At 54.8% G+C, this 20,710-nt stretch overlaps 7 protein-coding genes across 7 annotated transcripts; 4 read left to right on the top strand and 3 right to left on the bottom strand.

Moving 5' to 3' along the window:
- Positions 1-2,194: 2,194 nt before the first annotated feature.
- Positions 2,195-4,042, top strand: CCMA1212_000032 (uncharacterized protein; the record flags this gene model as incomplete). The annotated part of the gene is made up of 8 exons (XM_073697518.1): positions 2,195-2,402; positions 2,477-2,529; positions 2,641-2,648; positions 2,718-2,811; positions 2,888-3,049; positions 3,108-3,159; positions 3,234-3,694; positions 3,758-4,042. 8 exons carry the CDS (start codon positions 2,195-2,197, stop codon positions 4,040-4,042), a joined length of 1,323 nt encoding a protein of 440 aa, XP_073563011.1.
- Positions 4,043-5,234: 1,192 nt separating this feature from the next.
- On the bottom strand, positions 5,235-5,725 carry CCMA1212_000031 (uncharacterized protein; the record flags this gene model as incomplete). The annotated part of the gene is made up of 2 exons (XM_073697517.1): positions 5,235-5,515; positions 5,617-5,725. The coding sequence occupies 2 exons, from the start codon at positions 5,723-5,725 to the stop codon at positions 5,235-5,237; spliced, it is 390 nt and encodes a 129-aa protein (XP_073563008.1).
- Positions 5,726-6,736: 1,011 nt separating this feature from the next.
- On the top strand, positions 6,737-8,411 carry CCMA1212_000030 (DnaJ-like protein subfamily C member 3; the record flags this gene model as incomplete). The annotated part of the gene is made up of 2 exons (XM_073697516.1): positions 6,737-7,767; positions 7,833-8,411. The coding sequence occupies exons 1-2, from the start codon at positions 6,790-6,792 to the stop codon at positions 8,409-8,411; spliced, it is 1,557 nt and encodes a 518-aa protein (XP_073563009.1). The 5' UTR covers positions 6,737-6,789.
- A 715-nt stretch (positions 8,412-9,126) lies between these two features.
- CCMA1212_000029 (uncharacterized protein) lies at positions 9,127-11,011 on the top strand (the record flags this gene model as incomplete). The annotated part of the gene is made up of 7 exons (XM_073697515.1): positions 9,127-9,473; positions 9,679-9,748; positions 9,927-10,059; positions 10,148-10,240; positions 10,306-10,362; positions 10,431-10,902; positions 10,978-11,011. Coding segments are annotated over 7 exons (1,206 nt in total), but the record flags the coding sequence as incomplete, so codon positions are not given.
- Positions 11,012-11,729: 718 nt separating this feature from the next.
- On the top strand, positions 11,730-14,575 carry CCMA1212_000028 (uncharacterized protein; the record flags this gene model as incomplete). Its single annotated transcript, XM_073697514.1, has 3 exons — positions 11,730-12,397; positions 12,472-13,192; positions 13,256-14,575. The coding sequence occupies 3 exons, from the start codon at positions 11,730-11,732 to the stop codon at positions 14,573-14,575; spliced, it is 2,709 nt and encodes a 902-aa protein (XP_073563687.1).
- Positions 14,576-15,267: 692 nt separating this feature from the next.
- Positions 15,268-17,091, bottom strand: CCMA1212_000027 (Dihydrolipoyl dehydrogenase; the record flags this gene model as incomplete). The annotated part of the gene is made up of 5 exons (XM_073697513.1): positions 15,268-15,885; positions 15,951-16,655; positions 16,732-16,811; positions 16,899-16,936; positions 17,030-17,091. 5 exons carry the CDS (start codon positions 17,089-17,091, stop codon positions 15,268-15,270), a joined length of 1,503 nt encoding a protein of 500 aa, XP_073563680.1.
- Positions 17,092-17,981: 890 nt separating this feature from the next.
- Positions 17,982-20,555, bottom strand: CCMA1212_000026 (Suppressor of glycerol defect protein 1; the record flags this gene model as incomplete). The annotated part of the gene is made up of 1 exon (XM_073697512.1): positions 17,982-20,555. The coding sequence occupies one exon, from the start codon at positions 20,553-20,555 to the stop codon at positions 17,982-17,984; it is 2,574 nt and encodes an 857-aa protein (XP_073563679.1).
- Positions 20,556-20,710: the final 155 nt, after the last annotated feature.

The following is a 20,710-nucleotide window of genomic DNA, read 5'->3' as shown; positions in this document are numbered from 1 at the left end:
TTGGAAGCCACTTCTTGCGCCGTCTTTTCTTTGTTCCCCTCGATTCTCTTTCCTAGAAGAATAAATCTCTTTGTTGCAATTGCTAGTACATTAGTCTTTTCTGCCTGAACAGAAATTTGTCTCGTTCCAACAGCACTGGAGGAGGTACCTGCAGTCCTATCAGCGCAGGTGGTGGAATCATGTTGGCACCTCTACATGTAGTACCGTCATCAGGGTATGGATACTTGTGAAGCCAGATCTGCAGCCAGTGCAGGTACATGCTGCTCTAGCCACGACGCGCAAGGCCTCGAGGTTTCTGCACGCACCGCTGCCATGTCACGCCTTGCGACGTCCAAGTACAGGTACTGCTCCTGAGGTAGTTCCGCCTCAGGTTTGCTCTGATTCAGGTACTGGAGCAGTACCGAGTACCTTACCTGACCTTGCACTGTACCTTAGTCGCAGCTCTTGCAGCTTGGCCCCCCTCCGGCCGCCCTCAGCCTCTGCGCGCTGATTGGTCGCCTGCTCCCCTCCCGGTCCGCGCGTTCTTTTCCCCTTCTCACCACCAGGCTCGACCACAATCAAGCAATGCGCCTCTGTCCTACCTCGTACCCCCTCCCCCAACCCATTGCATTGCGCCCATTGCGACTTACCGGTACTGTACCTGACCTGCTCCTCTCGCACTGCCTGCTGCCTCGCCAGCTACCTTACCTTTGGGTACGAGTACTGCGCTGCAGCCCGTTCCCTGCGAGATCCGTTCGCTCCAGCTGCTGACCTGCTGCCTCTGCTGTGGCTTGCCCTCTCTCCAGGACCAGAAGCCACCCATAATTCTGCCGTGTCGTCGCGACCTGGGCTCGAGCTGCCCTCCAATCTGTTGAGACACCCGGCTTGCCTCTGACTGCACACTGCACGCGCGACAAGGCTCGAGGCACAAAGGCACAAAGCCTCTCTGCTCCTTTGTATCGCGTTGATCCGTCGCCATGGGTACGTCTCTTCTCTCTCTCTCTCGCCCTCTGCTTTGCTCAAGCCTCTGCTCTGCTGCTTCTGCATCTGCGGCTGCCTCTGGCTGGGCAAGTTCTTCCCATCCTGCTCTTCTCTCGATCTGCCCCAAAACCCTCTCTCTCCCTCTCATATCACGCTCTTCCTTTCCAGCCAAGACGCGTTTTTGCCTGCCTCGGTTGGCTGTCCTCGTCTCGGCAGGCTCTGCAGGAAAAAGCTTCTGCCTGTGGCCTGGGCCTTTGTTTGCACTTCCTGTCTTGCAGCTGCCGCCCCTCGGACAAAGCAGAGCAAAAGATCATTCAACGTGATACCACTTTGGATGTAACTTGTCCGCCCCCCGTTGCCCGCCGATACGTCCAGTTCCTCTCGACTCGCCTCTCTCTGTCCACTGCATTATCATTGACCCCCCTTACCTGCATGTCCTCCCGCCTTGCTACTCCGCATGCTTCTCATTACTTTACACCCCACCACCACCCGGGTACATGACTATTATTTCAATCCGGCCGTCTCTTCTTCCATCTCTTTTGGCACAATTTCTTTTCATTTTTTGAAGAGGGCTCTTCCAGCGCCGTGTTTCTAACCTCTCAATCTTTTAGCTGACTCCGGCGACAACTACCGACCAGTAAGTTGACCTCATTTACTTGACCTCCTCCCCTTCATCCTACACCCAGCCATGACCCTCGCCGTGGTGCTCGCTCACCCTTGCGGGCTTGCGGGCTTGGCCTTGGGCTTGTTGAACACATCTTATAATGCCGCCCCGCAGCGGCCACCCTGTTCTCTTGCGCCGTAACCCACGGGGAAGACGTCGCCGACAGACGCTCAGCTGTGCTGTTGTGAGCGTCAGTTGGACTGGTCGAGGCCATTGATCCAATTGCTCGGGCTGTGGCGAATGCTCAACCTCGCGTTGAACGCAAGAGTCTCACTGGGTTAAGGATTTTTTCTCTATATCGACTCATACAAAATAAGCCGAGTGCCATCTTGGGCAACTCGTAGCTTGACCACCTCCCCAGATTACCCGTTCACCTGGCCAAACCCTGTCCACATCACACGTCACCTCTGTCTGGGATTGCTTATACTGATCGAGCCGCAGCGTGAGAGGTCTCGATCGCCTCGACGACGTTCTAGGAGTCCAGGCCGACAGTCTCGTCGGCGTTCTTATTCCCCTCGCAGCAGATCAAATAGTCGAGACGACTATCGACGGGGCCGCGACCGCTCCCCAATGACAGGAACTGGAGCAGCACCCGCCGGTGGTCCCGCTGGCGGTTACGGGGGACAGGCACCCCAGCGATCTTACGAGGAACGGGCCGCTGCCCGAGAGCAGATGATGAGCAACATTCGCGAAACGTCCCAGCAGGACCGCCGCGTCTACGTCGGCAACCTCTCGTACGATGTTAAGTGGCATCATCTCAAGGACTTCATGAGACAGGGTGAGAACAGGATTCTATGAGCATGGAGACGGTCAAGGATGAGCAACTAACGGGAGATATTTCCAATGTCACAGCTGGAGAGGTGCTCTTTGCCGATGTGCTATTACTTCCAAATGGAATGTCGAAGGTGGGCTTCATCGCATAGCTTTGGTGGCTTTCTTTTGTGGTTTTCTTCCCTTTCTGGTTTTGATGGATGGTTGGGTTGACGGGTGGGACGCTGTCCTCGGATACATTGTAGGGATGCGGGTAAGTCCTCCTCAACTGCCTTGACAGCACGTCTCTCTTTTGCCGCTGCTAACCACCGGTGGTCAACAGAATTGTGGAGTATGCAACCAGGGAGCAAGCTCAGCAGGCTGTTGCTCAACTCAGCAACCAAAACCTTATGGGTCGACTTGTCTACGTCAGAGAGGTTGGTCAAGCCGATTCCCGAACTCGTCTCTTGCCTGGCGCTGACGTTCTAACCCTTCTTTTCCTCCCGTCTTCAGGACCGCGAGGCTGAACCTCGATTCATTGGCGCCACGGGAACCAGTGCTCGTGGCGGATACGGAGGCGGCGGTATGCACGGCGGATTCAACCCTGGATATGCTGGCGGTCCGCCAGGTGGCGGCGGCGGAGGCGGCGGCGGCCGCCAGATCTACGTTGCTAACGTTTGTTCAACTCACTCCAATGTTTTGTACCAAGGATAATCCACTGACCCCCCTCTAGCTTCCTTACAATGTCGGTTGGCAGGACCTGAAAGATCTTTTCCGACAGGCCGGTAAGTGAGCTACTGTTCTTCCTCGAACAAGGTCTCGTCGTCCGTTGTTCAATTACGTTAACGCTCCTGTGCAGCTCGAATCGGCGGGGTGCTGCGTGCCGATGTGCACACTGGCCCTGATGGTCGCCCTAAAGGCTCTGGAATTGTTGTTTTCGAGAGCCCGGACGATGCACGAAGCGCCATCCAGCAATTCAACGGCTATGATTGGCAAGGCCGCCTGCTCGAAGTTCGCGAGGACCGGTTTGCCGGTGGTGGCGGCGGCATGGGCTTCGGCGGCCGTGGAGGTTATGGCGGCGGAATGCGTGGTGGATTCGGCGGAGGTGGATTCGGCCGAGGCGGCTTCGGCGGCGGTCGCGGAGGTTTCGGTGGCTTTGGCGGACGTGGGGGCTTCGGCGGCGGCGTCGGACCCGGTGCAGGTGCCGGAGGTGGCGCTGGCGGCTTCGATGCTTCCACTGCACCAGCAGTGCTGCCCAACCCCTTTACCGACAATGCAACCGCAGGAACGGAAAGAAGCGAGATCATCTATGTTCGAAACGTGAGTTTGGCTGCTCTGCAACGCCCCGTCCACTGGCCACAACTGACTGACTCCCTCTCGTAGCTGCCCTGGTCGACCAGCAACGACGACCTGGTTGAGCTCTTTACGACAATTGGCAAAGTCGAACAGGCCGAGATCCAGTACGAGCCCAGCGGCAGGTCTCGGGGTTCCGGTGTCGTTCGCTTCGACTCGCCGGAAACCGCCGAGACGGCAATCGCCAAGTTTCAGGGCTACCAGTACGGTGGTCGACCGCTGAACTTGAGTTTCGTCAAGTACCTGAACCAGCCCGGCGGCGACAGCATGGAAACTGACGCTCATGCTGGATTGACGCAGGACCAGATCATGTAGTAACATGCTGTCTGGTCCGGTTCACCCATCCCAAGGCCTGTTGTCCAGCCCCTTTGACCCTTCTCTTTGATTCTTCTTTTTTCTCTTTTCGTTTGACGCATGTTCTCCCTCCGGGATCTTTGACTCTCTATCATTCGTCATTTTTCGTCTCATTGATTTCATTCGCACATTTCGTCTAGGGTTACTGAAAAAATTGATTTGCAAAATCGCTACGTCAGCATAAAATCGTGGAAGGGTCTGAACACGCAAGTTGGGGGGCCATTCCGTCGTCGACACAGCAATGGCTCGCAACATGGATTTCGTCCGGCGGAACTGGATTGCTATTGTGGAGGATGACAGGGGAAAAGAATCCGAGTTTTCCGGCAAGGAAAGGGCAGCTGGGAGGACGAATGTTGTTATCGAGTTTTCTATTGTCTTTGTCTTTCGAAATGGTGCGTAAGGAACAAGAGCGTGGTGAAGATGCGTGTTTTCAGCGTGAACGTGATTTATGGACTGGACGGGCGGCCAAGGATGCCCCCATATACGAGGTTGACCCAGGCTGCAGTCTCAGGCGTGGGAGTTGACAGGAGGGGGATTGGCGGTATCATGACGGGCTGGTTCGCTACAGAAGTCATGGTATATACAGTTTTTGCACACAATGATACCTTGGAGACGGGCTACAGGTCATATCAAGCGTCGTCTTAGGCGTGGTCGCGAGACAAAGCCGGCTGAATACCTCTATTACAGACAATCGAAGATGGCAAGAATCCGGCCATTCCAACGCCTCTATGTTCCAGCAATGATGCCCAATGTAATGCCTCCTGATCCCTCTTGAAACAAGGCAAACGTGACGGTAAAACGGATGTTACGGTAGCCTTTCAGAATGCCGGGATTCGAAGAAGCCTATGTCATGGTAAGGTGCTGCGTGGTGAGATGGAGCACAGTATTGTATTGATTTCGAAGATTGTCAAAACTCGCTGATGCCAACAAAGAGGGCTTTTCTTGCCGTTTGAGCTTGCTGTTTTCAGTTGCCGCCTGAGAGAGCAACAAAGATTCCAGCCGCTGGAGCAAGGTATGAGCCGCTATTAACTCATTCGCATCCTTTTCCTGCCATTGCCGGTTTTCCAAACCGTTCGTACTCCCCTCGCTCCATCCCCTCTCCTCCCCTCCATTCAGTCGTGTCTCGTATTCCCATTTCCATTTTCTTCATACCCTATGACGCAGCCTTCTTCTTCTTCGCCTTGGCCCTCTTCTTACTCTTGTCCCTGGGCTTGAGGGCGGCCATGCCGGCCTTGCAGACGTCGGCGTAGCGGGCGTAGAAGGCGTCGAGCTCGTGGGGCTGGACGACGACGGAGAGCTTCTCCTTGCCGGCGCGGGCGTCGCGCTTGGACTTGCCGTTTGTGGCACGGACGAGGACGGGGAGGGGCTTGTTGGGGGCGAGGTCGGGGAAGAGCTTTGCTGTTGTTGATTGTTGTTCGGCGGGGTCGTATGTGACTTTTTGCGGATTATTACGTGTTATGTTAGGAGATCTGTCGTTGACGGGAGAGAGGAACGGTTATGCGTTTTGTGCGCGCGTGTGTGTGTGTGTGTCTTACGGCGTTTTTGGATTAGGTATATGGCGCCATGGTCGCTGCCTTTTCGGTGGTTGAAGAGGGAGCCGAGTTTGTCGAAGAACTGGGGGGTTTGACGGACGAGGGTTAGCATGTTGGGCATCATCATGACAAGGTGCGCGCGAGGGGGGGGGAGGGGGTTATGATGAGGTTGGTGTTTGGATGAGTGAGGGTCTCAATTGGGGGGCTGGAGAGGAGAGAGAAATGACTGACCTCGTCCTGGCTGAGATGCTGTGAGGCCATCCTAGCGAGCGGGAGGTTTGCTACTGGGATGAGATGCCGTTGAAAGTGGGATGTCGCTAATATGGAGTTGGAGGGAAGATATTATGGAGTAAGTCCTAGCATTGAGCCGATAACGATAACGGTGGTGGGTTTGGGGTTAGTGGGTGTTACCCGTATGGCACTTCTTCGAGGATGCCGCTATATAGAAATGCAGAATGACGGCCCTTTAACGTTCATTTTATACCCAATTGGAAGCGAGTCCGACTTTCTCAGGCAGCTGTAAGTCGTGATAGAATCTGGGGTTTGATGCAATTCTATTTGCTACATTTTTCGTCTTTTTGCGTACCTAATTCTGCAGGCTGTCGGGGCCAATGGTAAAGAGGTCTGATACATGTAGGTGACAGTCGTGTTGTGTTATCCAGGAGCTCAGATACTCGGCTTCTGTAAGATACTTGTAGGAGCCATATCCGGATCTGAATAGGTATGTACGAAATCAAGCCCAGGCATTTCAGCCTTGTAAGGCATCTTTGGCGGTGCGAAACCGTGCGCTGGCATCGCGACATGCTACGATTAGCACATGAGTGCGTACCTTGTACCTGGTGCTAATGCAGGCATGGGCCCAGCGAAAGGACAGCGTACCCTCTTTTTTTTCTCTGGGATTCCATTTCCATTTGCCGGGGGACTTGCTGGACTTCCATTTACGACGTCCGCTCCCCACATGCCACGCCTGGTGGCAGCCGGAATATAACAGCAGATGCGTCTTTCTTGACACGTCTCACTCTTGCGACTGTTGTTTATCCGAATCGCCCTCATCGGCTACTTCGTGTTCGCTCTTCGACGACGACAAGAGCTTGTACTCACTCACTCTCCCGCTCGTTCTCAGGTCCTTGCTCTACCTACCTTGCCTCGTTCGCGCAAAGCGCCTCCGCCACCAAGATGCGCCTCAGCTTGCCGAACCTCTTGGTGACGGCTGCACTGATATCGGCGGGCGCCGTCTTGTCGCAAGACATCCCCTCGGATGTCCCCGTCTCGGCCCTCCTGACCACGGCCCAGGACCATCTCACAAAGGGCGAGACCAACGAGGCGCTGGCCTACTTTGATGCCGCCATCGCCCGAGACCCGACCAACTACCTGTCCTTCTTCAAGCGAGCGACGACGTACCTGTCACTCGGCCGCGCGAACCAGGCGACCGAGGACTTCAACAAGGTGCTCGCCTTGCGGCCTGGCTTCCCGGGCGCCCACCTGCAGCTCGCCAAGATCAAGGCCAAGGCCGCTGAATGGGACGGCGCAAGAGCTGAATTCGCCGCGGCGGGCGAAGCGCCGGACTCTCCCGAGGTCCAGAGCCTCGATGCGGCCGAGGCGGCGATGAAGCTGGCCTTTGCCGCCGAAAAGGCCGGCCAGTGGGAGGACTGCGTCAACTATGCGGGGGAGGCCATCGTCGTCGCCTCGCGGTATGCCCCGTTGCGCGAGACACGATCCCACTGTCGCTTTGAGCGAGGCGAGCTGGAAGAGGGCATGGGCGACCTGCGCCATGTGTTGCAGATGCGGCCCGGAGACACCACGCCCCATGTCGTCATCTCGGCCGTCTCGTTCTACAACCTCGCCGACTTCGACGCTGGTATCAACCAGATCCGCAAGTGCCTTCACTCCGACCCGGACTCAAAAGTCTGCAAGAAGCTGCACAGGCAGGAAAAGGCCGTATCAAAAGCATTCACAAAGGCGACTAGTTCGCTGAACAAGGGGCAATACACAACAGCGAGCAGAGCGCTGGTGGGGACTGAAGAAGGCCCGGGTCTCCTTCAGACCGTCCAGCAACAGGTCGACGAGTTGCGCCAGGAGGGAAGGATACCCAAGAAAGGAAGAGTCATACTGCACGAACGGCTGGTCGACATGGTTTGCCAGGCCTACGTCGAGGTAAGTGGGAACGGATGTGACACAGCGCCATTGGCAGCACCTGAGCTAACATCAATGTACGACAGTCAACAAGCAAGCATGCCGATAAGTATTGCGAGGAAGCGCTGAAGCTGAACGAGGAGTCCTTCTGGGGTCTCTTGCACCGCGCCAAGGCACTGCTCAAAAAGGAGGAGTTTGAGGCAGCCATCCAGACGCTGGAGAGCGCGGCAAACGCGCATCCGGACAGGAGAGACAAGATCAACCCGCTTCTCAACAAGGCTCAGATCGAGCTCAAGCGAAGCAAGACCAAGGATTACTACAAGGTCCTCGGCGTGGCCCACGATGCTGATGAGAAACAGATCAAGTCGGCATACCGCAAGGCGTCGAAGCAGTACCACCCGGACAAGGCAATCAAGCAGGGCGTCACCAAGGAGGAGGCGGAGAAGAAGATGGCGGCCATCAACGAGGCGTACGAGGTGCTGAGCGACCCCGAGCTGCGGGCGCGGTTCGACAGAGGCGACGACCCCAACTCGAACGAGCAGCGAGGCAACCCGTTCCAGGGCTCGCCGTTTGGAGGAGGCCAGCACTGGGCGTTCCAGCAGCCCGGGGGCGGCGGTGGCCAGCAGTTCAAGTTTCAGTTCAACGGCGGGCCGTTTGGATTCTGAGGGTAGCGAGCGGGCTGTTGCTGTCGGGAAGTGGCGTCTTCTTTTTTTGGTTTCCTTTTTGTTCTTTCGGGTTGTGTCCTTTTTTGCTCGCCCTCTCACTCTTATACCTTCTCATCATCATCATGAACCACCATCACCAGTGCGTAGCGTGCAAAAGAATCAATCAATACCTGGATACAATGTCATGAAAGCAGCAGAGTCCCGGTTCTTGCATTGCCACGTTACCGTCCTCTTCTCTCTCACATGACTATCTGTATGACAGTGATGATTCGTAATATCCATCTTAGTTGCTGATGTATTATATCCGGAGTCATCATCGGCCATCTACTATAAGTACTTACAACTACGTGAATATCCCGGCTTTACTCCGCAGCTGAGCAGAACAAAAAAAAGTCGCCCAAGGTGGGGCCCTCGCACACCTCGCAATTGCCTCCCGGACTCCGAGGCCGTCAACGGAGAAGAGGGTGGGAAATTTTGATTTTTATATTTTATAGCCCCGGATGCTGGCGGATCCGCTCTCCAGGCTGGCCGGCTCAGGACTTTGTGGCTCCCTGGCTAATCTGGTCGCGATCATAATAATCCAAGCAAGCACTTTGTTCCCCGTTTCTGCCAGTCTGTCGCCCGCCTCAATTGTTCGCCTGCTCGAGCTGGCTGTCGTCATTCGCCTGCCCTTGATCCGACCTTGTCACTGAGATTTTTTTTTCTTTTTTGCGACCGACCCTCCGCGCGAAAGCTCCCGCCGATATCGTCAGTTCTCCATCATCTCGTCTATCTCTATCTCTACTATCTAGCCGCGGCTGCCCGCCAAACCGCAAAGTCGATTTTGCGCTTCCGTCCGCCGACCGCCCGCAGCAGCTCTCTTCCGCCCACCCCCTCGCCCTTCGAACCCCAGTCCCCTCGAGACCACCATACAAATCAAACCGCCGGCCGTGCTGCCCTCAGCACGCTGCAATCCGCCAACCTGGCTGCCGTCGATTCCAAGACCTTTGGCGCAGCTCCTGACGCTGTGGCCGTGATGGCCCAGCCGCCGAGTGGCAAGCCGGTGGAGGAGGAGGACTACGAGTGAGCAATCGCCCCTCCCTTTGGTACAGCTTACGGGCTTTTTTCTTTTTTTTTCCTGGTCTCTTTCGTGTTGCGCACAATTGCGCGATGGACGACAATGCAAAGAGAAAGAGGTGGAGACGAGAAAGAGAGGAGGAGAATGAGGGAGAAAAACTGTTGCTGGCATATGTTGCAATTGGGGCTGACCGTTTCGGTGGTGGTGTAGCTATGAATCCCTTCCGCCAAACTTCTCTCTGCTGCAGAACATGGCTGCAGGTGCCTTTGCTGGCATTGCTGTGAGTGATGGGACGGAATTGGGGACTCGGCCTCTGCCTGAGTCTCGCCTGCTCGAACGCCTGCTGACGAAAGGCCAAAGGAACACACCGTCATGTATCCAATTGATGCGATCAAGGTAATGCCCAGCCGCCGCTTCATTCACGGTCTCGTTGCTGACGCTGAGCTCTCCGATGGTAGACGCGAATGCAAGTCCTGCAGCCGCATGGAACGATAACACACAACAGCGTTCTCCGAAATATATTCCAAGTCGCGCGGACCGAGGGTGTCTTTAGTTTATGGCGCGGCATGTCCAGCGTCATTGTGGGAGCCGGTAGGTCCCTCTCGTGTTCACGGCGGGCTATAGCGCTTGTTTGGCGTTCTTAACTTCTCCCCTGGTAACTAACGTGATGGTGCTGCAGGTCCCGCCCACGCTGTCTACTTTGCGACCTACGAAGCCGTCAAACATGCCATGGGCGGCAATCAGGTGGGCGTCCACCACCCTCTTGCTGCTGGTGAGCCTTGCCCTTCACTCGAAACCTCGGTATCCTCGCTTCAAGACTAACTCGATGTCCTGCAGCCACAAGTGGTGCCGCAGCTACAATCGCCAGCGATGCCTTCATGAACCCATTTGATGGTATGTAATCGTGTTGCGCCTCGAGACTCACGGGCGAGCGCAAGGGTAATCATTAACCTCTTCTTCAGTCATCAAGCAGCGCATGCAGATGCAAGAGTCTCGAAAGATGTATCGCTCCATGGTCGACTGCGCCAAGTACGTCTACCGAAACGAGGGCATCGGCGCTTTCTACATTTCCTACCCGACCACGCTGTCCATGACCGTTCCCTTCACGGCCCTCCAATTCCTCGCCTACGAATCCATCTCCACCGCCATGAACCCGCAGAAGGCATACGATCCCGTCACGCACTGTCTCGCCGGCGCCGTTGCCGGTGGCTTTGCCGCTGGTCTCACCACGCCCATGGACGTGATCAAGACCATCCTACAAACGAGAGGCACGTCCTCCGATCCGCAAGTTCGAAACGTCAGCGGCTTCATGGAAGGCTGCAAGCTGCTGTATAGAAGAGAGGGTTTCAGGGGCTTCTTCAAGGGAGTCAGGCCCAGGGTTGTCACAACAATGCCCAGCACCGCGATCTGCTGGTCGGCCTATGAGTTTTCAAAGTGAGTTGCGCTCTCTACCCCCAGCACGATAATATGATGATTTAGCATGCTGACTTGCTTCTCTTCCTTTTCTAGAGCGTACTTTATCAAACGTAACGACAGTCTGTAAGGGATACTCGCATACAGTAATTATAGAGGTTATACAAAGCAATAGGCTATAATTACTTTTCTCAATGTTGAGGGGAAAAAAAATAAAAGATAGTAAATAGATTCCATCCAAGTGTATTTTACAGGGGAAGATCAAGTGAGCCAACGTGTATATCTACTTGTAAATAAATGCATCCGTTTGTTTACCTATTCTTTAACTTCAGATGGACATCGTAAACCACCTAATCAATATACACTTTAAATATATTCCAAAAAGTAACGTAATGGCAGTAAAAACGTCATATTCAGCTTTTTGTACACGATGCTGGTTGATCCGCCGAGGACGGCAGTTGCTCAGGCGATCCACTCTGCTATATTTGGGTACTTAGTTAGCTTCCCTTCATTGAGATCTGGGTACTTCAAGTTGTCACTCCCGGCACGCTTAGATCATAGCTCGTGACAACTCCATCCATCAAACAGCCACCTGACGGCCATCAGGCAGTAACTTTGCTCCGCCACCAGCTGACTGTCTGCCCTCTCCGACCAAGTCTCCGGCATCTCCTCTCCTCTCTACAGCTTCCCTTGCGCAAAAGGGCATTGATATGTGCATCGCTGGCACACTGCAGATCGACGGTCTCGGGCCCGTTCTCCCTCCCATTCTCGCGGGCGATTCCACATGAACATGGTAGCCTGGAGCTGGAAACCCAATAACTTCGCTCTGTGACTGAGCCGCCCTCAAGATGGCTCCCAAGTTATTCTCACAGCTTACATCGTCTACACACGGCGGTCGGTCGTTTTACGAACAGCTGCGAGCCTACGACGATCACGACGACGACGTCGAGGCCCGGCCTCGAGGTGACACCTCCAGCAGGGTCTTTGGCACCATACCTGCACCGACGCTTGCCGCCGCATCACGACGCAACAACGCCGACAGCATGCTGTCCCCCGGATCGAACAGCCTTCACCAGGATGCCCGGGGAGGCTCAAGCGGCAACCGGGGCCCTCCCATACGATGGCCGCATCATGATGACGAAGGCGACGACGACGTGCCCGCATCGCTCCTCGTCGAGTCGAACAAAGCCACGGCCAACGCAAATCCGACGACAGGCCATACAGAAGCACAGCATTATCGCGGCGGCGACACCTCGTCGAGCCACGGCCATGGCCGGGGCCAGTGGCGGCCACACGCCGAGGAGGCAAGGATGGACCCTCCCAATCCGCGTCCTCCGCCGACGTCGGCGCCCTTTACGTCTCTGCTTAACACGGGGAGGACCTTTGATCGCAAGAATGCTGCCCTGTGGAGATGGGTCAACATTACGAATCTCGATAGTTTCATGAGGGATGTATACGACTACTATGAGGGCGGCGGGATGTGGTGCATCATGTGTTCGAATGCCCTGTGGCTCTTGTAAGTACCGCTCATGGTTCTTTCGTCTTTTTTAAGCCCCGTTGAAAGCCATCATAGCTAACGTCAATACGCAGGGAAACTCTGTTTGTGGCTATCCTCTTGACATTTCTGACCCAGTGTGTTGAATACTCCAAGGTACCGCATAGCCAGGCGTTGAAAGACGTCGTCGTGCCTCGATGCACCCAGAGAATGTCGAGCCTCTGGAGCTTTGGCATCTGGCTCTACTCCTTCTTCTTCATCTGGAAGTCTGTGCAGTACTTCTTTGAGATCCGCCGTCTGCACTTTATCCGCGAGTTCTTCATCGTTCTTCTCGAAATCCCGGAACAGGACATGCAGACGATATCATGGCAGGATGTTGTTGCTAGGATCATGGCTCTGCGGGATCAGAACCCCCGGACGGCAACCGATATACCACAGAACCTGCGACGTTTTATCGGTAGCCAGTCTAAGGAGCGGCTCGACGCTCACGACATTGCCAACCGACTGATGCGCAAGGAGAACTACCTCATCGCCATGATCAACAAGGATATTCTCGACCTGTCGCTTCCGTTTCCCTTCCTCCGCGGTCGTCAATTGTTTTCAAAGACCATGGAATGGTATCTCCATTACTGCATCCTTGACATGGCATTTAACGAACTGGGTCAAGTACAGCAAGATTTCCTGCGCGCCGAGCGGAGAGGCATCCTGGCCCAAAAGCTGAAGCAGCGATTCTACTTTGCTGGGTTGCTGAACCTCTTATTCGCACCCATCGTGCTTGCATACGTGATCATTGTCTACTTCTTTACTTACTACAATGTACGTTTTCTTTATCTATCAAGAACTCATGTGACTCTCCTGCTAACTAATGCACACCTACAGGAGTATCAAAAGGACCCAAAGCTCGCGGCAACCCGCAAGTACACGTCGCTTGCTGAATGGAAATTCCGCGAGTTCAACGAGCTTCCTCACATCTTTTACGAACGACTTCACATGTCGTTTCCGTTTGCGACCCGATACATCGACCAGTTTCCCAAGCGCATGACGGAAGAGATTGCAAGAAGCATCTCCTTCATGTCTGGCGCACTTACTGCCATCCTGGCAGTCTGCACTCTCCTTGATTCGGAACTCTTCCTGTCGTTTGAAATTACCCAGGACCGGACTGCTTTGTTCTACCTGGGAATCTTTGGAGGCATTTGGGCCATCACTCGGGGAATGGTGTCCGAAGAGGCTTCGGTATTCAATCCCGAGTATGCTCTGAGGAACGTCATTGAGTATACCCATTATATGCCTGATCACTGGCAGGGGAGGCTTCACAGCTTCGAAGTCAAGCAGGAGTTTTCGGAATTGTACAAGATGAAAGTGGTCATCTTTCTGGAAGAAGTTCTGGGCATCATCACCACCCCCTTGCTACTGCTGCTGTCGTTGCCCAAGTGCAGTGACCAGATCGTGGACTTCTTCCGGGAGTTTACGGTGCATGTGGATGGGCTGGGCTACGTCTGCTCGTTTGCCGTATTCGACTTCAAGAAGGGGCCCGGGCAAGGCGTGGATCGACGAGGAGCCACGAACGACGTGCGTGAGGATTATTACTCGACAAAACATGGCAAGATGGCAGCGTCCTATTATGGATTCCTCGATAACTACGTTATCAACCCCAAGACCGGCATCCCCGGACATTTGCCGCCGGGAGCGCAGCAGCCATTCCATCCTCCACCTGCGTTTCCAAACCTGAATTCGCCCACTCTCGCAGCTGACATGCAAGCCTCTCAGGTAGGGGTTGCAGAAACAGGCAGAAATAGGAGCCGAACAGCGGGTCTGGGCGCGTTCGCCAGAGGCGGGCACAGCATCACGCAGCCGTCACCCATGGCGTCCATGCTGTTAGATGCCCGTCACCAACCTTCCATCACAAGCGTGGCCGGCAGAGGACCGTATAAGCACCCGCGTCCATCCAGGGGAGCCCATCGTGCCGACATTCAGATCCCCGAAGAGCCCTTTGAGACGGACGCAAGTGTTACAGGGGCGGCAGGAGACAGCACCGAGGCCGGAGCTATGCTCGGGGAGTCCATGTGGCAAACATCACCAGGCAGGGATCTCAGCAAGGAGAACAGCATGGCCAACTCCAACGAGCCAGAGGGTGGTGTTCTCGGACTGATTAACCAGTTCCGACAGACGCATCACCGTCGTGGGGGAGGAGTCTTTTAATCCCGGACCTTTTTTTGTTCTTGCCTGGGTTGAAATTCAAGGGAGTTTTGGATGGCGGTTAATGAGGGGAATACACGGGACATTGTGGGACGACCAGACAGACATTAGATCTTGTGCTTCCTGTCGCCTTGATAGATTGAGGTTACCTCTTCGGCGACACAGCGTTTGCCAGCTTTTTTTTTTTGTGAGCTGAGCGTTAGCGATTGCTAGAAGCACATTACACTTACGACCCACCTCATTCCGGGGGTTACGGTTGGTGTACGAAGTAGAAATGTTTCTTAATGACAAGAGTTTGGGAAAAGGGTGTCTTCTTTCTATGTTTCAGTGCCTTTTGTACGAGGTAACCCTTGATAAGAAACGGTCAAACAATGCTTGCTTCTTTTTTTGCTTTTATTATTGATGATGATAGTTATACAACCCTTGAAGAAGACTCGATTCTACAAGATAGATCCAGTTTCCTCAGTTCCCCGACATTTGTCCTCCTCGGTCACTCCTGGGTATGCAGACATGCTTCGCTGCATCCCCATATCTATATATATTTTTGTGCTTTTCCTCCTCGCTACACACTACCCATTGAATTTGGGAGAACCTTCTCCCAGGCTAGGCCAACGATGTTTTGACTCAGCCTATACACCTCTCCCACTCCGAACGGGGGTCCCGCCGGTAAGCATGCCTGAAACGACCTCCCCAGCTTAGAAGTGGATGGCCTTGGCGTGAGTGGCCATGGCAGCCTCCTTGAAGGCCTCGGAAAGCGTGGGGTGGGCGTGGCAGGTTCGCGCAATGTCCTCGCTCGAAGCGCCGTACTCGAGGGCCAGGGTAGCCTCGGCAATCATCTCGCCGGCGCCGGGGCCGACAATGTGGGCGCCCAGCAGGCGGTCCGTCTCGGGATCGGCAAGGATCTTGACGAGGCCGTCCGTGTCGAGGTTGGTCTTGGCTCGGGAGTTGGCGCTGAAGGGGAAGGTGCCGATCTTGTAGGGGATGTTCTGGCTCTTGAGGTCCTGCTCAGACTGGCCGACCCAGGCGACCTCGGGGTGGGTGTACATGACGGACGGGATGCATCCGTAGTTGACGTGGCCATGGCCCTTGGCGATGTACTCGACAACGGCAACGGCCTCCTCCTCGGCCTTGTGGGCAAGCATGGGGCCGAAGGTCACGTCACCAATGCAGCGGATGTGAGGGATCTTGGTTCGGTACTCGGAGTCGATGATGACGCGGCCGCGCTCGTCCAGCTCGAGGCCAATGTTCTCCAGGCCCAGGCCCTGGGTGTAGGGACGACGGCCGATGGCGACGAGGACAACCTCGGAGTCAATCTGCGACGCAGGTTAGCCCCCGGCTATGGGATGACTACCGGGCTATCGTTGGACTCGCTACTTACGCTCTCGGGCTTGCCACCCTTGGCAGCATCAATGTCAAGCTTGACAAGCTCGCCGGTAGTGTCGCCGCTGACAACCTTGGTGTTGAGCTTGAACTCGATACCCTGCTTCTTGAGGATTCTCTGGGTAGCCTTGGAGATCTCGGTGTCCATGCCGGGTCCTCCGATCTGGCCGAGGAACTCGACAACGGTAACCTTGGTTCCCAGTCGTGACCAGACGGAGGCCATCTCAAGTCCAATGATACCACCGCCAATGACAGTCATGGTCTCGGGGACCTTCTGCAGCGCAATAGCACCGGTGCTGGTGATGACGCGCTTCTCGTCGATCTCGAGGCCGGGGAAGGGGGTAGCCTCGGAGCCGGTGGCGATGAGGATGTTCTTGCCGCGGAGGACGGACTCGCCGCCGTCGTTGAGGTTGACCTTGATCTCGTTCTCGTTGATGAAGGAGCCGGTACCCTTGATGTACTCGGCGCCGTTCTTCTTGAGCAGGAACTCGACGCCCTTGGTCAGGCCGGTGACGGCGGTCTCCTTTGCCTTCATGAAGTTCTCGAGGTTGAGCTTGACCTCGCCGACCTCGATACCGCGGTGTTTTGAGTCATGGAGGATCTGGTGGTACAGGTGCGAGTTGTTGAGCAGAGATTTTGAGGGAATGCAGCCAACATTGAGACAGGTACCGCCGAGGGTGCCTCGCTTCTCGATACAGGCCACCTACGCGCAGAGACAGTCAGTTTTCGATGCTCCCAGTATCAGAGCATCAGAGAAAATGCCCGCCTGTTCCCCTTACCTTCATGCCCTCTTGTCCGGCCTTGATAGCCGCGACATATCCGGCAACACCACCTCCAATGATGATGAGGTCCTTCTCCTCTGTCCCGCGAGTTAGCACATGGGTTCGCGCATGCCAAACGACCGTATCCTCTTCTCCGTTTCCTTATTCTTTTCAGGGCGACTAACCAGAGGCAGAGGCGAATCCTCGGCTCCATCGAGACAGACTGGACAGAGATGCGGGTTAGCAAGCCATCGCGAGAGATTTTCCACTATCGCAGACCATCGGGCCTGCTCCGAAACAAAAACCGGGCGCTCACGTCAATTGCCTGCTCGGCAGCGTGCGGACGGCACTTCGGGGTATCAGGCGGCTAACAAGCATGCTGGGCTACCGTATTGCAGGTTGCGATGTGATGAATTGGTGGAGGAGAGGCAGAAAGAAGTTGGTTCGGTTTGGGGGGAGGTCCGAGAAGAACTTGTAACGGTAGGTATCAAACAATCAGCTTTTTGGGGCTGACTATAGGTAGGTACTATAGCAATTTGGCCCGCCGGTTTTAGGGAAGCTCCGCTGGCGTCTTTGACGGTGCACAGGCGCTGTTTGTGATTACCTCAACAGCCTGAACCAACTGGAAACTTGCTGCACTCGGCAACTTGATGGGTACGCAGCAGATACTCCAGCGCTACCTCGTGTGTCAGAGCTGTGGTGGGGTATTCTTCGCGCCCCGCGGCCTTGGCCTGTCGCTCCTTTTGCCCCTCGACAGGTCGTCGCGAGGTACTCTCAGGTACTCTCCGGTCCAGCGGCGCAATTCGGCCTGGGTTATCCTCGCTTAGATACGGGACGCTCACTGCTATAGATCTCGAGTTCGTTTTGCTATCAAACGATGATGCTAGCCATCTCAGTACAGTAAACCCGGGCAAAAGTCTCGGGTTATATATGACATATCTTTTGTCCAGAGGCGGCGAATTGCCACCAGAGGTACTGGACGAGATCAAGTCGGAGTCATGGGGCAAAGGCTGATGACCAATTCAGAACACCGTCACGGACACTGTAAGCTGCGTTCCTAGTGGTTTTCGTTGAGCCTCAGATCCTCGGCAATCGGGTCTGCGAGCCCTTCCGACTTCATACATTCCAATACATTGCTCAAATGTTGTAACCATCATCTAGCTGTAGGTTGATATCTCATGTCGTTCTTGCTCTTGGTTTGACCTATGATGCTTGGTAGGGGAGGGATGAAGAAGAACAGGGGAAGAGAACGGCACCCCTATTCGGGATCATTCCCTCGCCGCCTGAGCCTGGACGGTAGCTTCAGCTTTCCCCCTTACCCTCTCCAACTTCTTCAGCTCCTTTGACGTCAGCAACTTGCTTTTCCGTACCTTCTTCCGAAGGAACCAATCCATGCCTGCTACAAGCGTTGGTACTTCTGCCACTACGCCAAACACTTTGGCGACCCTGACGTCCTCCTTTGCCTCGCTCCCCCGGCAGGCCTGTAGCAGACTGATGATGAGCTGCTCGACAACCAGAAGAGTCCACTTGTTCAGCCTAGGGAGATTCAGAGGCTTTAATATGTTGATGTTCAACGCTCCATCGAATATCAAGCCTGCATAAAAGCGAGCCACATGGCAAAGGCGTCGCTCATCCTTCATCTGCTCGCTTTCGGCACTCTCCTCGTCCTCTGGCTCTTCGCCGAACATGAGCTCCCCAAGATTCCGGAAGATCTTCCATAACCGGTCTTGGAAGGCAAATCTGATTCTGTTGTTTGCGCAGGCTTGTTTGGCCACGAGTGCGTAGTATTCGTTGTAGTTCGCCTCACTCCCAACGCATTGCACAAGGACGCGAGCAATCTCGCCCTGATCGTCCTTTCTCAGCTTGAGGTTGGCATATTGACGGTACCCTTGCTCATAATCTGACGCGGACATGATGGCGGTGAAAATGGCAATTTGTGCCGAGGTGTGGAAGCCCTGGCCGCGGGCCTTCTTGGGAAAGTCTGGCAGCACGATATCCATGTCCTCGTTGTCGTCGGACAGGTCAAGACGGTCATTCTTCGCAGCGGCTGCCGACTTCTCCTCCGAATCTTGATATGTCTCCTTGGCTGGAACACTTGCTCCCACCAACCACCATTTGCCCCTCGTGTCTGCCTTTTCGATGTCCTGCAGATTCAAGCCCATTGGAGCAAGACCATCGAGTCTCCGTGACTGGGATTTCAGCTCGCCGAGCTTTTTTCGAATGCGAAGGACGTGGTCCGATACAACGGAAGAGTCCAATCCTCGCGCTTTGGGCTTGCTCTTGCCAAGATCATTGATCGTCTCAACCATGAATCTTGTTCGTACAGACAATTCCGTAGACCCAGCTTCGTTGACTGCTTTGTTGAGAATCGATGCGACATGCTTGAGCGCATTGGGGTCATCTCTTCGTAGAAGACGGCCTGCCATGCGACAGATGCGCAGAAGAAGCTCGACGTTCAGCTCGTTCAGATCCGCAAGGAATCTTTCCATGTAATCAAACATGATTTTGCAGCTGACAACCTCAAAGAGGTATAGCTGTGTGAGGAATCCGAGAATATTCGAAGACTCCTTTGGAATTTCCGAAAAACTGGTCCCTTCTTGCGTGGCATTCTTGTAAGATTCCCCAAAGCTTACCACAATCTGCTGTATGAGATGGGAGCCAAAGCTAGATCCAATCACCTTGTAGACTGCAGCGGAAAAGCCGCCTGTCAGAACCAGGAACTGGTCCGGAACGCTGGAAGACTTGTACATCTGCGCCAGAACCGTGCTCGTGAGGATTTCGGTAACATCACCACGGGCGTTGTTCTGGTAGAGATCCTCCACAGACTTGACTATGCCAAGAATATTCGCTTCGGTGAGACGATTGACCAGACCTTGGATCTGTTTCTGCAACCGCATGCGCGCTTCTGATTCTGAGTTGGCGGCTTTCCGCAAGGAAGGAGGGACATATTTGCCGACAACTGCTCCTGTCGTAGGCGCCACGTACGGATTCTCCTTGACCTTGGGCTTGGAGTCATGCGACGCGTCTCCTTCATGGTCGTCCATATCATCATCGTCGTCTGAGAACCCAAAGTCCTCTTCCTCCCCTGAGCCATCAGAGTCATCAGAGCCACCCAACGGCGCCGAAGCTGCCTCAGGCATTGCTTTCCTCCTCTTTGAAGCCAGCCAGTCATCGAATTGCCGTTTTCGTTTCAGCGAATCGTCGGCTTCCGCCGTCTCATGGTCCGACCCAACATCCCCCAAAATCTCGTCGAGCCCATCATCTCTGAAAGCTTTCGGCAGCGAGGAAGAACCTTTCTTGATGCGCAGTTTCTTTTCGAATTCTTCAATCTCTTTATCGTCCTGGGCTAATTTCTCGCGGACAGCCGTGGGGAGGCCCTCGTATCGTGATGGCCCTTTCCCTGGCGTCTGCGCCTCGTCACCCTCAGAAAGGCTCTCGTCGTCCAAGTCAAAATCGTCTCCGTCCTCCAGTTCGTCTTCGCTGCCGAGATCGCTGCCGAGATCTTCGTCGGACTCTTGAGACAAGTCGTCATCTTGTTCGTCTGGCGTCGCGTCGTCATCGCTGGATGCTGATTCTACTGGGGCAGCCGGCCGTCGCTGAGGTTTCCTCTCTTGGCGAGGAATCGCGGCCCCAATGGCACCTTTCCTCGTAGGAGCAGGGTGTTTCGCGTGGCTCTGCGCCCTCTTCTGCGCTCTCTGGGCTTTCCGGCGCGAAACTTGGCTGTAACTTCCTTGGGTCTGCTTCAACGGGCGCCTTTGCGTCTGAGGTTTCTCTTCCGGCACACTCAAGCCCATGCGCTTGAAGAGCTTTTTTTGGAGCTCCGCAACATCTGTAGACGGCATTGCGATCGAGGAACGGAATTAGAAATATATATGTTATATCGGCATGGCGTGGGCAAGGCTGGGAGTTGACCAAGAAAATGCTGGACAAAAAAAAAAAAGTTGTACCAGCGTCGCAGCGAGGACCCGGCTGTCAAAAATTCTTGAATGACGTACTA

This window comes from Trichoderma ghanense, assembly GCF_004382785.1.
Source record: "Trichoderma ghanense strain CCMA-1212 chromosome Unknown scaffold_0, whole genome shotgun sequence".
Classification (NCBI taxonomy): Eukaryota; Fungi; Ascomycota; class Sordariomycetes; order Hypocreales; family Hypocreaceae; genus Trichoderma; species Trichoderma ghanense.
The sequence above is the reverse complement of the archived record's forward strand: the minus strand, read 5'-3'. Positions and strand labels throughout refer to the sequence as shown.